Source organism: Sphaerodactylus townsendi, linkage group LG09, assembly GCF_021028975.2.
Source record: "Sphaerodactylus townsendi isolate TG3544 linkage group LG09, MPM_Stown_v2.3, whole genome shotgun sequence".
In the NCBI taxonomy this organism is placed as follows: Eukaryota; Metazoa; Chordata; class Lepidosauria; order Squamata; family Sphaerodactylidae; genus Sphaerodactylus; species Sphaerodactylus townsendi.
The window spans coordinates 89,132,680-89,148,348 of NC_059433.1; the positions used below are offsets into that span (position 1 = coordinate 89,132,680).

Below are 15,669 nucleotides of genomic sequence, written 5' to 3' on the forward strand. Positions count from 1 at the left end.
GTTATATCAAAAATGATGGATTGCAGTTCATGTGTTAACTGAAGTTAACAAAGGCCATTCATTCAGTAGAGATTAAGGAGTGGTAATACAAAATTAATAAAAACAGCCACCAATCTAATTTAACAGTACATTTTGGACCCTCAGTTGGCTCTAATAAAAACTTACTTTAAAGAATGTAGCCCAACACAACCAAGGTGCTAAGCAATATTATCTAAAACCTTGCAAAATAACCTAGTGTTCATGAGATACATTTGAATTTAGGGCAACAAATGACTACAGCATAGGCATGTAACAAAATGTATTAAAACCTAGTTCTGCCCCAGTCTATGTATGAGCTGTATTTAGACAGGACTCCCACCACATACACCTTCATAGCACAACACTATCATTGCCATTTTAAATCAAACCAGAACCAATTAAATCAGAACCAGTACTCCACCAATCCCATCCATGCACACGAAGAGCAAGACAACATTTCAGCGAACTCTACAGAAGGACTCTAATGCACTGATGTTTCCGTAATAGAGTTTATTGAAGTCAGCTAAAAGATATTAGGCCATATATTTTGTGATGTTCAGAAAGCCACAATACCATTTTAATTGAATACCTGGATAGGGAGTCTAACAACATATAAATAATGTTTCATTTAATCCCATCTTTGCTCTCTCATGTTACAAAGTTAGCCCTCCTAAGTGCTGAACCTATAGGACCATAGTCCCATTTCTGAAGTACCAAATGCAAATGAGACATTTACGTATTGTACGTTTCAGACGTTAAAAAAGGAAATCTAGATAATGTAAGTTTATTTTATAGCCAGCATACAAATTTTTTTTCACCTAGTGATATTTAGTTATATATCATCTACAAAGGGAGTAACAATTAAGCTGCTAGAGATTAGACTTTCACCAACAATAAGATGAACATTTGGGGGCGAGGGTATCTGGAAAAATGTGAGCCAAGGATAGCTGAATAACTACGCTTCTTGGACAGAGACTGGAAAGACCACCATTACGACAGGAGGTAGCCTCCAAAGACTCCGGTATTCTGAGGTTAGCTTGATTCAGATTTCGCAAAAAGTGTACAAAGTACCAACACCACCTTTAATCAGGAAGCATGTGATTACCTTTGTTACCTGCATCTCCACATTTGTTACTTTATATACAAGTACAAAATTCAGTGTTTTAAAAAAAGCAAAATGGAGTATTAGTGCTAAAAAAGTGCTTCAGATAGTTCTGTTTGCAAACAAATATTCCTTCACTTTAAAACATCCATATTGCCAAGTTGACTGACTCTTTAGAACATAGCAGCTGAAGAACCTACCGTTATCAGCATGATAGACAGACCCACAGAAACATGGTAGTGTTGATACGAAAAAGCAGATTTTGTCCATCTTCATCTACAAGTACTTTGTGCTCAGATGGAAAGAACTCTGGCTAACCTACCAGCGTTTCAAAACAGATCAATGTCAATCTGGCTGTATGTAAAATGCAACCGTTTTGATGCACGTTTGGAAAATCTTCAATTTTATGCACATGCTCAAGAACTGTGGCTATTGAGAAAAGAGTTTTGATTTTCCTGACAATTTCAGAGGAGTTCTGTATGGTAGAAAAACGAATTACGACATTTTAGATGTAAAAATGTGCACACTAGTCAGGGAATTGTCAAGGTGTTCCCATTGATGATGCAGTTTTACTAGGGAGTATTAAACCTATAGCATGCCAATGTTACCTATGTATGACTTTTATTACACTTGTTCAACTGTCTCCATGGGAACCAAGATATATGGACAAGAACACAAGACCAAACTTTATTTCAGACTACAAAACATGAGACTGCACTGCTTTACAACATGACAACTGACTGCCTAGGTTCAAGGAGCATAGTCTAATGACGAGACAGGGTTTGGTACTTGCGAACAAAGTGTGATATTTTGCAAGACAGTCTGCTTTGCAAAGCAAGCCAAAGATAAGTTTCATACCTTAGTTAACTGATCCTTCAGTGATTGTTTGCTGTCCTTTGTGCAAAAGAATGAAGTCCTGCTGATGTAAGGAGCAGGCAAGTCATTCAAAGCAAAATATTACTGCATTTCCAATACTTGTAGGCAGGCTTAGCACACTCATGACTTCAAGACTGCCACATTTAACACTGGTATTCTAGTTAAGCTTGTCAACTGTGATTTCAACACCCAAAGAGAGAATAATTAAAGGTATCTGTCAGCTTGTTTAAAAGTTTCCTTCCTTTCCTGAAGAGAAGACACTAGTTATTCCGTAAATACAAAAATCATCAGCCCTACTCGAATTCTTTTACAACAATGTAGTCATTCAGTATTCCATATAGCAATTGAAATTGCTACCTATACATATATTTACATGTGAAAAACATAAGGATTTTTTTTGCTCTACAGAACATTGCACAGATGCATATGAAGCCTTTAGTGCGACCCAATACAGTAACCCATTACAAGCCACTGCTCAAGAGAGATTAGTGCAACGTTGTCCTATGTTGTTCTGTTCTCCTGATAATTTATAAACTTTTGACCAAAGTCCCCTATTGCAAACAGTTATTAGGTTACTTGCTCCCTCTACAATGCCAACGACCAGACATTAACTGAATAAGTTTTACTATGCTGAGCACACAGTACTGGTCAAGTTGTTCTTTGAAAACTTTGGTTCCAACACCTCAGTTTAGAATTCCTCATTCTGACATGCACCTATAACATGGGAATTGAACTGCACGACAATAATTGTGATATCATCCCTGTACATCCGTGCCAATTCTTCAGGAAGACTGAGCATTTTGGACAGCCGATCGTGATCAACAGTGCCGAACTCATTGTTCCCAACAGCGTGGCGTATCAAATGAGTTGCTGCATTCTGATCTTCAAAGGCTGAAGAAACACGGGCTCTCCTTTCTGTTAAGAGGCCATGCATTTGTCCCAGAGTTACCTTGTAACCTCCGACAGCTATTGGCTGTTGATGATGAACACCAGTTAGGTATTCACCTACAATTCTAACCACATCTTGCCTGTGCATGGTTTCCCACAAGCCGTCGGTTGCCAGTATCAAAAATTTGTCCTGAGGCCTTAGTTTATGATGTATAACCTCGGGCTCAGCTGTGAGGTAAGGAGGAGTATGATAATTTGGTGGGATGAACTTTGTATACTCATTGTCATTGAGTTGATCAGGGCCCGACTCAATCACTCTCTTCTGAAGGTCAATGCTCCATTTAAATTTGACATCTCCAAAAGCTCTGAATGGCATCAGCAATCCTAGTAACCGATCTTGCTTTACAGCACTCTTTTCTTCAGACTTGGGATGCTCCATTCTGACACGCTCCACCTCTCTTTCATTCTGTGCGTTATGATCATAGGACAAGGCAACCGCAGACCACGATCCATCTTCTTCTTGGACCCCAAGCATGGCTCTGCTGTCGCCTGTGTTAGCAACGTGCAAATCAACCCCATCCACATGAGCCACACAGGCAGTTGCACCAGAAAAGGCAACTCGCAGAACCAGATAATTGAGAAATGAATTTGGGTCTCCTACTTGAGCTTCCAAAGAGATATCATTGTCAAGTCTCTTGAAGGCATTAATTAAAGCCTCTTTCACATCAGTTGTTTCCCCAGTGTTGAGGTCGAGGAGTTCTTGCCAATAAGTTCGTAGGCTGTTAAAATACAGTTTGGAGGCCTCCTTACTGAAATAATCGTTGGGGTGCTTGTGCCACTGTAAAATGGGTAACAAGGCCCTGCCGCTCTCAACAGCATTTTCAATTTCAAGTAAAGTCTCGTGGGGCAACAGAGAAACGGCGATGTAATAAAAAAGTCTTTCGCTGACAGCCTGTGCACAAGCACACCCTGCATGGCCATCAAAGACCCCAAGAAGCATCCCTCTGGTCTGCAAGCAAGTGGCTGCGCTTCTTCGGTCTTCTATTGGAGCATTGGCTGGAAGCTGGTTGCTATCAAAGCCAAGGATAGAACTTAAGTTTTTGCCATCAAATTCTGGCACTTTAAAGCTGTATTCATTTGCCTTCAGTATGCTGTTGACTTGTGGAGGGGTGAGGTAAAATCTCTGTGGTGTGGAGACGTAGTTTCTGGCATGAATGAACTGAGTGAAGTTCTCCTTGGACCTGCAGAGCGTTGCAAGCTTCTTCTGTGGGGCATATTTTAAGTGATTGTGTGTTAAATGAGGTGACAAGCAACATAGATGTTTGTGGTGACAGTAACATGCAGTATTGTATATCCTGCCAATCTCACAGTTGCGGATTAATGGCAGCAACAGCTGAGTTGGTGCTGGCATTGCATCAGAGAACAAAGGCAACCGGGGGCTTCTGACTGGAATCGCTGGAAGGAAAAGTACAAACAACATTAACTTAGTATGGATTTTTAAAATAAATGTATTTACTTTAAGGCCACAATTTAATTTGCACCGTGTCAACAGTAAATGACAAAAAAACTAAAAGACAACGCACCAGCTAGAACTTCCATTATTACATTTACATGCAGATCTTTATTCCTCCCCCCTCCCCGCAACCAGGGAGAATTAAGATTACATTTCCAACTCACTAGATAAAAAATGCTGTGAAGTAAGCACTTTTTAGTTATCCAAGGCATAGAAGAAACAAACACTTTGGTATTAAAAGGGCATTTTCACAAGGAAATTGTCTCAGTTCAGAACTTTTATAGGAGATCTCTATACAAATACGATCTGAGGAAGTGTTATGTTTACAACGTCTATTGGATTCCACAGATGTAGTAGTCCATCATAACATTTCCTTTTTCCATGTGGATCTACTGGCTTACGTGAGTTTTATTTTTATACACGGGACAGATAAGTTACATCACAAAAAACACTAAGCTGCATGAATGTGGCAGTAATATTGCAAGTGAGGAATGAAAGGCACTGCCCAGGAGCAACGGATTATTTTTGGGCCTCCAAAATGAATAGTATCTACTGGGAATATTTTTGCTGCTTCACATTTAATTTCTTTAAGTGGAGCACACAGACATTCACACTGTGGTACTTCTAGAGAAGGGTTTTGGAAAAAAACCTCCAGAGACAGCTATTCTAACAATCTTACTGGAGTCTAAAACTCAGAAAAAAAGAAATCAGGTAAAGGTTGGTGCACAGTTAAGGCAGCCAAGAGATTTTCATAGTCGTGTATTAGGACTCATGAAAGAAAACTGCTCTCCATCTCTAGAAAATTACTGACTAAAAGCATTCACTTACCCTCAACAACCTTTCAATTATTTTCCAGGTTACCTCCCTTAAAGCCTTCTAAAATTTAAAGCAAAACTTGCACAGGTCAACATTTCAGACAGATCCACCAAATGAAATGGAATACACTCCCAAGGACTTGCTTGCAGGACTAGAGCTACAATAATATTTGTTTATTCCACCCAGCCAAATTTATAATCCTGACTTTCAGCACTACATTTATAATGTGTTTTGGAGACAGGCGGTAGACTAGTACAAAAATCCATGTGGCCAGGCTTCAAAAGTTTACTGTGAAGTAACTAGCTCAACCCTCTTGGCTATGAGCTGCATATAGTACTATTCCTTTTTCTAGACCAGGGGTCTGGAATTGGGATGTTGGCAATTTGCCATGCTGGCAGGGGCTGATGGGATTTGTAGTCCATGAACATCTGGCGAGCCGCAGGTTGCAGACCCCTGGTCTAGACTATATCTCTAAACAGCCTAAACATTATTGCTTATAACACCATTAGCAGAAAATGTCACACACAACCAATTCTAATGCATTCACTTAGATACACTTTTAGCAATATTCTGCAGGACCAATGGCACTGCCTGCTGAACTCATATCGGACAAATACTACACAAAGTTAGAAATTCTCAACTAGATGATCTCACTGATTGAGGAACCATTGCTTATATTTTCATTGGCAATCATTTCCCAAGATTTCAAATGGAGCTCTTTCCTACTACTGCTAGCCTGGATATTAAACTGCCGATACTCAAGGACAAAGTCAAAACCTTCAGCTCTGCAAGTTTGACTTGTGGCCTTTCACATTCTATTCTAAGAACATAACAGCAGCCTGATGACAAGACCATTTACTCCAGCGTCCATTTATTCCAGCATCCAACTTCCCCACAGTAACCAATCAAATACCGCCACAAAGCCAATGAAGAACCTGAAGAACTGGTCTAACCTTTCTTTTAAAGGTACTCTTTTCAAGTTGCTTTGTTCCAAACTATTTTATTCCTTTAGTTTGCAAAGAAGTGGGATTTCCTTTCTCATCCTCAAAATGTCCCCAATCAACTACACCCCCTGAGGAGGACTTTATTTTTTGCTTTCTTTTTGCCTCTACATGCCTCAGAAACATCTCATCTCATACTCAATATTTTGGTTTCACCTGCCTTTTTTTGTGAACCTTGACTGATTATACTGTTTTTATTAGTATCTGGGTCAGGGGTCTCCAACACCAGTGGACTGAGCATCTTAGAAGCCTGAGGAAATGACCACTAAAAGACCTGTCTATGATTTTTTAGAACTAAAGATTTCATTGCATTTCCTAGCAGCTTCATTTTTGGTTTTGTTTATACAAAGAAAACAACTTGGTGACATGCTGTGGGGAGTAGTAGAAGAGGAGCAGCTCAGAGACATTCTGAAGTTGATCTCATTAAAGAAAAGGCTGGTAATCCCTAATATAGCTAGTCATTCCTATGAGCCTCACATCTACAAATATCTATTCCATTCTCCTCCATATACATAGTGAAACAATAAGTGATAAATCAGAGTAATTCCTAATAATCCTTTCAGAAGATTCCACAATTCAGTTGCTGCTTTTGATTTACTTTCAAGTGGATTTGCTGCTAATAGTTCTGGCAGCAAGATTTCACTAAACACAGGCCTGAGTAGTCTAGAGACGTACAACACATCAACAACAAATCTGAAAATTTTAGGGGTGGGGCTTATTGGAAGGGGGTGAGACTTATAGGAGCCTTTATTTGGGCCATTGTACAACTCATAGAACGCGTCTGATTGGGGGATACAGGTGCCCTTGTAGAACTTGGAAGGGAGAGTGTCTAATTGGGGGATACCTGTGCCAATGTGTTTTTAATTGGTCGGTGCTGGTGTTTGAATGATTCTTGGTCTGTTCTGTGCTCAGCTACAGGCTCCCCTGCTAGCTGAAAGTGGCTTTGGCTCATTGAGGCTATTTTTTGGGAAGTTGGCAACCTTTTCTACATGTTCTTTTTCTCACACGAATGGGTGGTTGGGACAGTGTTTCCCACGTGAATGGTCAGCTGGGCCAGTGCTTGGAGACAGTGGCGGTTATCTCTGTCAAACAGGAAAGCATTCTGAAGGACTCAACCTCTGTCACCAATGGCAGGAGCACAGCTTTCCACAACTCCTTCTCAAAAGACCACACTATTGGAAGCATTTGGAAAAGGGGGGAGGGCTGAGAGAGTTCTGAAGAAGTGTGTCTAGCCTGAAGTCACCCAGCTGACATATAGGTACTTTCTTACCAAAAATGACAATCTTTGCAGCAGCCAGAAAGGAGAGGCAGAGCTGTACCATGTATCTCCATTGGAATGGTAGTGTGTTCTGTGAGGCTCTCTGCCAAACTTCCCTGTTTTTTGCCAGTCAATGAGCGCTTTGTGTGTGGGGAAGATTGAAGCCGTGATACCTTGCGCGCCTCTGTTATGCTCCCCCCATGTAAGTAGGAAAAATGGCCACGGGAGTCTCACTGTTTGAAAAACAGCCTGTTTGGGTAAATGAAAATCATTTTGCTACATGCGGTGATTCTCACACGTCTGTAAACATTCCTTTCTTGGCACAAGGCTGCATGAGATCATGCTGTCTTTTCTTGTTTTCAAAAGCACACACGAAAAAGTATGCGCCAACCCTGCAAGGTAGAAGTGTCTCAATAAACCTAGACAAGCACAGACATGCCCTTTCAGCAATTAGGGACAGATAGTGGAAGGCACATCAACACGTACATATAATTTTTAAAAGGGGGCTTTGGGGTTTTTCTGCCTGGAGGGCAAGAAGCCTAATCACATCAAATTTTCAGTTTGTGCAGCCGTGTCATATATGTACAGACTGTACCTGATGAAGAGAACACGGCTATGTCATTTTTAGGAATGTGAGATGCTCTCTGGGTTATGACCTGGAGACTGGCAACTACTCTGCATGGGGATAGCATGCTGTATCAATTTTGACTGGGGTGTTTGTGTGACATATCAGAAAACTCAGGGGGACACTTGGAGTACATCTATCCTATTTTCAGACTAGTCCGGCACACGGCAGGCTCGAAACCACCATTTTTGTTTAATCTAGCATGCTCTTAAAAGTGGCCAATGGGCATGCTCTTAAAAGTGGCCAATGAAAAGCTACAGCTGTACGGCATAAATATGGGGAAGAGGAGTGGACGGAAGCGCTTTTTCTGTCGTTGCTGGCAAGGGGCCATTATCAAAAGCTCACCGGTGAAGGAGAACATGAAGATTGATACAACTTCAGCCAAGCTAGAACACGAAGAAGAGACTGGTTCTGGTGGGTTTTCCGGGCTGTGTGGCCGTGGACTGGTGGATCTTGTTCCTAACGTTTCGCCTGCATCTGTGGCTGGCATCTTCAAAGATGTATCACAGAGGGAAGTCTGTTACACACTGTTTATGTAGAAGAGACTGTTTATGTAGAAATGGCCCTGCTCCAAGCACAGCTCAATGCCTCTAATGATGAGGAACAGCCCAAGGTCATTCATGGCTTGTTAGAAAAAGTAAGTATTCTAGGGGGAAAGACTGAGAAAGTAAAAAAAGAAACGGGGCTGTGTAAGGGGAAAGTCGCACGGTTCTATTTTTTTCATTTGTAGCTAGAGGATGAGCTGGATAAACAGTTGGATTGGAGGAATTTTTACGATATGGTAAAGCTAGCAATGAAGTTGCCGCTAATCAATATCTGAGCACGGAGGAAGAATTGTCCCAACCAGACACATGCCCTTCCAAGTTCTACAAGCGCACCTGTATCCCGCAATCAGACACATTCTACAAGTTCTACAATGCCCCAAATACATGCTCCTATAAGTCTCGCCCCCTTCCAATAATCCCCACCTCAAAAAACTGTAAGATTTGATGTTGATGTGTTGTACTTCTCTAGACTATTGGCCTGTAAACCTGCCCCCCCATTTTAATCTTTTTGCTCAGCTGCTAGCAGTTCATATGCTACACAAACAGCGTAAAAAGAAAAGCAGAAATAATTTGAATTACTGTGAAAAGAGACCAGTATACCTTACCTACCAGCAATAAAATGTCCACACAGTGGGGTGGATCCAAGCATCCTCTAAGTGACTCTTCCTCCAATGGAAGAGCCACTTAAGTTGGAGAAAGGCTTCTTAGACTGAAGGAAGACTTCAAACTGGAGCCAAAATGAAAGGTGGGGTATAAATATTTTAATGAGTCACTGAATAAATTTAGCTGAATGGAGTGGCAGGATAGATAGTAACCTCTCCAGTTGTGCCTCCAGAACATCTGCAAAGCAGATTATGACAAGCTTCTGCTTCCTTTGACAGCTCATTCCAATTGTTGGAAGATGGTGCTTTGAGCAAAGACATTGGCAAACCTAGCCAAAATCTGGGTACCCTTTCTGAAGACATTCCCCAATATATAAAGACAGTTAACAGAAAAAAAATGCAGATCCATTGGGCACCAATAAACTATAGAAAAACTTAGTATTAGTTTATAACAGTAAAGTGTTACATGCATTTTTATGAACTGCTTACTACAAGCCATCTTGAGTTGCTGGGGAGAACAAATGCAAAGGCATTTTCCATTTAAAAGATACTAGCAGGCTGAAAGGGTTAAAAAGCAGTTGCTTGGTTTTACTCTAAGTTGAGTGTTGTAACATTCCAGCACAATTTCTGAAATATTCTTTCAGAATTCTGTTATATCCAAGAACTTATACTGGCTCAATATTCTGCTGATTTTTTTCTGGCAAGAATTCAGCCTCTGCAATATCTACGATGATGCTATCCTAAATATTTGAATGTTCATAATCCAAACATGCAGGATGTTCATGAATTTGCACCTATTAACATCGTGAATAAATTCGGTAGACCCAGGGCTGGAAAAAAGATTTGTGCCTCTGCTCTTCGAAACCCACCCCTTGCTCATGTTAAAATGCCAGACCAATCCCACTGATAAAGAATATGAACGAACTACTCTGTCAAAGGAAACTTGGGTGCAACATGATTATAACAAGGTGAAGTGTACCATTTGCAGTAATAACTTCCACTTTACATTACGTTATCCCTCCCCCACTTCCTAGCATTCAGAAAATAGGAGCACGAAAGATACATACCAATCCGCTTGGGCCCAGGACACACACACATTCTCCTGTCACAACAAGAAGCCGCCAACATCCACAAAGCAGTAGCCCAGGAAAAGCAAGGCAGAGAATTTATTAAAGGAGGAGGAAGAGATCTCCAACATTGAAGGGGAACAGAAAAAAGACAGAAAGACAAGCAGTTTGTTTGTAGTGACAAGCATTAAGCAGCAGCAACTGCAGCACAGCCATCCCTGAGAAGCTGTCTAATCCTACTGCAGCTCCTGACACATAGCTTTCCACCATCCCATTTGCTGCACAACATAACACCCAATTCATGCAAGATTCATCTACTTTCAGCTACAGTTACGCTCATCCTTTTAAGCAGGGCTGGAGACATATTTTCCAAAGGGAAGTACAAGCTTTAGTGGTTCAGAGGTAGAGTATAGGGTACCAGCTGTGCACAGAGCACTGTAAAACCCTCAGTAGAATTTTTGAGCCATTCAGACATTTGAATTTCTCCAGCTCTGCTGGACATTAGACATTAATAAGCAACACACAAAATATTAAAACCATACATGCATGTCATATTACTGAGACCCACAGGATACAACCAGTCCTTCCAAAAAATGTATATATACACACACCATCATTTAGCAGACAATCATACCATTAAGTTCAGAGTTGTTCAGCATTAACACCTCCCTCTAGAAGTGGCTTCCACAGAAACAGAACTTTGTTTCCCACATTTCTCAATTTGCTAGGGGTTTACAGACATACATATCTCCTGTACACTGGCTATCTAGGATATTTGAGGTGTTCAAAGTACCCACATGACCACCCAATCCACACTCTCAAACGGAATTCGAGCTTCTTCGATTATGCTGCTGCCATGCACCGGAAATCCTTAGAGGTACTGCAGGTTCAAGCTTCTGATTCGCCACATCCTGCAAAGCAAGAGGGCGATACTCGAAGTGATAGAAAAAAAGTGCAGAGAAGGGCAACGAGGATGATTGAGGGACTGGAGCCCTTCCTTATGAGGAGAGGCTGCAGCGTTTGGGACTCTTTAGTTTGGAGAGGAGACGTCTGAGGGGATACGCGATTGAAGTCTATAAAATTATGCACTCTGGTAGAAAATGTTGACAGAGAGAAATTTTCTCTCGCTCACAATAAGCTTCAGAAACCAGGGGGCATACATTGAAAATGCTGCGGGGAAGAATTAGGACTAATAAAAGGAAACACTTCTTCACGCAATGTGTGATTGGTGTTTGGAATATGCTGCCACAGGAGGTGGTGATGGCCACTAACCTGGATAGCTTTAAAAGGGGCTTGGGCAGATTTATGGCTACCAATCTTGATCCTCTTTGATCTGAGGTTGCAAATGCCTTAACAGTCCAAGTGCTCGGAAGCAACAGCTGCAGAAGGCCATTGCTTTCACATACTGCAGGTGAGCTCCCAAAGGCATCTGGTGGGCCACTGCGAGTAGCAGAGAGCTGGACTAGATGGACTCTGGTCTGATCCATCTGGCTTGTTCTTATGTTCAGCTTGGCACCCCACCAACCCCTCCAAGAAGTTCACGTTGGCCCATCACTAATTCAGACCACTATGGCCCCTTCACTTGCTCCGTCTGGAAATCTGGTGTCCTACTTTCCGCACAGATAACAGTCTGACCAGGAACAATGTCCGTTTTCCCCAAAAAATAGCCTGAGACTCCAACGACATGCCACAGGCCAGGGGCTTGTACACAGTCATATAGCTCTCCTTAGGTTTCAAGGGGCACAGGGAACTAAAGAGACCGCACAGACCCAAAATAAATGCCGGCATGCTTCCATTCATGGCCAGCCTCCGAAGAGGCTTGCAGGAGCTGGCACGTGCTTGCAGTTTGGCTCGCGCAAAGCCTAGAGAGGAGGTAGCTCTGCAAAAACGAGCAAACGTTACTACCAGTGGTAGTAGAATATGCTCATTTCTGCAGAGCTACCGCCTCCCAAGGCCTTGCGCCACATTCAGGCCCGCGGGCTTCACGTGGCGGTGGGTGTATAGCTTCCTCACCCCCCACCCCTCTCTCGGATTTGGGGTATGCGCGTGCAACGAAACGCCCCTCCCACCATACTCTCACTGCTCCCCTATTCCACGTTAACAGCAGCGGCATCTCCACCCTATTGCTTAGCCTCAGGCCCACAAAGCAGGAGCGGCTACATATAGCGGCTCCTTCCTCCTCCACCCACGCCCAAGCAGGCAGGCAGCCCCTGTAGGCTCAAGTCCCTTTCCCCATTCAGGCACTGACCTGGTCGGCTTCACAGGGGCAGGACCCCGCTCGGATAGCGGGCGACGGGGCCGCCGCGAAGCACCTTTTGGCCTCCCGTGGTCCTTCCGCAGCTGAAGCCACCGCCTCAGAAACCGGAGGCTTTTTCTCCTCCTCCTCCCTCTGGGCCCTGCCCCCCGCCCCACCTCCCACCTCGCCGCGTGCGCGCGCAACCACTCCACCGCTCACATCAACCACCGCAAAGGGCCCTTCAGCGAAAGTGATAGATCCCGTGTGTCATTGCCGGTTTTTATGACGCGCTCCGGCTTATAAAGCCTCTGAGGCGGCGGGGTTGGATTCGCCTATTGGTTGAAGAAAGGGAACACGTGATCGCTCTGCTTTTGCCTAAGCCGCCCACAAATCTCCCCATGCCTTAGCGGCCTCATTTTTTTTTTACCGGCGGAAGGATCTTGTAGTCTGAATTTCTTGTCGTCATGGAGATTTGACTCATCTACCGTCGCGCGTTCGGGGCTTGGTTTTGGAGAAGCGAGAATTGGCGAAGACAGCTGACGGACAAGCCCGAGCCGGCCCTTTTTTCTTCCCCTCTGGCCAATTAGGAGCCATTGCTGTGAGGGCGGAAGATGCGCGCACACGTGTGCTTCGTTCCCTTCCTGGCCCCGCTTCTTTGCCTTCAGCAAGGTCACTGACGCGATCTCCTTGGTGCGCTGATTCATTGCTGCCAGGATCCGAGCCTTTCAAAGGGCAGCCTGGTCAAGTGTGCTCGGGGCTGTAAAGGACAGAAGTGATATCCGGTCTTGGCCTAAGGCGACCTGCTGCTCAAAAAGCAAAAACAAAGGCTTTGTGCCTTTACCGACTGCATCACATAATCAGTGGCCAAAACGTTTTTCTGGTTACTGCACCTCCGCTGCGAAGAGGAAGTCATGCAAAAAGTCATCTGGTGATTTCTACCCACTACTTAGACGTAATTTTATTTATTTATTTTTATGTTACGTTTCAATCCCGCCAATCTCCCAAAGAGACTCGAGGGAGCTTACATATATGCACATAATAAGACAATACAATAAACTATAAACAGCATAGAAATATAAACATTAAAACCAATTTCTCACAAGATGACATAAAACCTTCATGAAACATTATGAAATAGCCATTATGAAACATATAAATGTGAAAGCGATATTATGAATAACATTTGTGAAGTGATAACACTTGGGAACGTTTGGGAAAGGGCAGGCTGCCACCCCAGTTGGCAGCTCAGCAGAAATGAAATTGACATGATGTCAGGTGGGGAGAACAGGCAGCGGGACAGGAAAAATAAAGCGGTTAGGCGCCCGTGGTGTTCCCACAGAAGCAGGTTCAACACGAGATTTCTGAAAAAGTTTGACATTTTAGTGGTTTTTTAAAAACCTGGGATGAGGGAAATATCGTGGGATAATTCCGCTTTAGGAATTGGGAGCCATGCAAAGTTCTTGCCCAAACCAGGATATTTCCTTTCATCAATGTATATTTGTATCGGGCAGAATCGGTCTTTAATAGGATTGAAGTGAGAGGTAATGCAGCAAAAATAAAGGTATTCTTCTAGTCAAGTGTACATTGGAATATTGGATTATGGTCACAAGTGTATATAATTACAGCACTTGGAATAGGTTGGTCCTTTGCAGAGAACACATCCCCATTACAAATTTGGCCCATGAGGCAAGTTAGAAAGAGTGACTGACCGGCATGGATTTGAAACTTGGGTCCCCCAGATCCTTTTAACCACTACACCACAATGGTATGACTGAGTTTCATGACTGACAAGGCAGTAAAACTTCATTCTCCTTGGCCCAAGTCAAAACACTTTATTCACCACTCCAGACTGGTGGTCGTAAAAGATGTCTTGAGACATGGTATGAGATACGGTCCTTGATTTGAGTGCTGCAGATGAATTAAAGACTGCCTCCCCAAGTTAAACTGAACAAAAACCATTATTAGATCTAGTTTTTGTGTTCCCTTATCAGTGAGAGGGAGGTTAAGGTGAGCTTTGCTTGAGTATACTTATTTTATTCTGGTTCTTTCAATAGTCTTAGATCTAGGTCTGGTTATACAATCAGAGTGCAGTTTTAAAGATTGCTTTTGAGGGCTGCTGTGAGCACAGTAGCGTCTACCTGTTCTAGCTGAACGCTCTGGTGACTGAAATGAGCAACACAGAAATCTGAGCTTTGGTTTGTAGCTCTTCCGACATCAGGTCTGTCTATGTGGTACAATTTCCACTTTCTACAGCTTTCTTCAAATGGACCAGATGGTTACATAAGCAGCACTCTCCCACCTCCCCTTTGCTTTCATTCACTTCTAATTTCGAGTGGCCAGAAGGAGGTCCGAAGGCCTTATGTGAAGAGCTACCCTGTTGTATAAGCTGGTGAGCTTTAAAGGTCATGGGAACAAGTTATTTAGAAAACCTGACACTTGTTGGGTGCCAGCCAGGGTGGGATAGTTGAGACTGGAAAAAGGCATTTGTGGGTGAAATTTTAGATTGGCTAGCACAGACTGAACAATTCCCCTTGACCTATAACATCCAGCAACAAGTACTGTCTAAAAAATAATAATTAAATGCTCTCTCTAAAAAAATCAAATGCTTTACTTACAAGTAGCAACCTTTAAACTGTTTTCTTTTTATTAATTAAGGAATTTATACCCTAGAATTTTAGTGTGGTTCAAGGCACCTTAGAATTCCAAAAACTAAAACCAAAACAAAGCAAAACAGAAACCATACAAAATACTGAAAAGCATCATTATCCCCTATCTCCACAGGAAAGTGCCTGCAGCTGAAATGGTGTGGAGGGATATTTTGCCTTACTGAGGCTTTAGCAAGGTTGAATTCACAAATAGTTAAGAGTCAGATGCTTACACAGTTTACAAAAGAACCAGTATGGTGACAGAGGAGAGAATATCCAACATAGACTGGGCAGATGGTGGTTCAAATCATGCTTCCATGAAATCACTGGCTGCCTTTGGACGAATCACTCTTTCTTAGCCTAACCTACCTCACAACCTGAACAGCATTGCACTTACCTGTAACTGATGTTCATCTAGTGGTCTTCTGTGCAGGCACACATTGGGACTGCACATGTGCAGGCCTGCTACAGAGAGAT

At 42.7% G+C, this 15,669-nt stretch overlaps 1 protein-coding gene across 6 annotated transcripts; it reads right to left on the reverse strand.

Moving 5' to 3' along the window:
* Positions 1–513: 513 nt before the first annotated feature.
* On the reverse strand, positions 514–12,797 carry PDP1 (pyruvate dehydrogenase phosphatase catalytic subunit 1). 6 transcript variants are annotated; one of them, XM_048507895.1, is made up of 4 exons: positions 12,560–12,796; positions 10,312–10,346; positions 9,252–9,369; positions 514–4,339 (listed from the first exon to the last, which is right to left on the reverse strand). In XM_048507895.1, exons 3-4 carry the CDS (start codon positions 9,289–9,291, stop codon positions 2,685–2,687), a joined length of 1,695 nt encoding a protein of 564 aa, XP_048363852.1. In that variant the 5' UTR covers positions 9,292–9,369; positions 10,312–10,346; positions 12,560–12,796; the 3' UTR covers positions 514–2,684. The 6 variants fall into 6 exon arrangements, with proteins under 6 accessions (XP_048363852.1, XP_048363851.1, XP_048363853.1 ...); XM_048507894.1 differs by lacking the exon at positions 9,252–9,369 and having other exon boundaries at positions 10,312–10,433; positions 12,560–12,797; XM_048507896.1 differs by lacking the exon at positions 10,312–10,346.
* Positions 12,798–15,669: the final 2,872 nt, after the last annotated feature.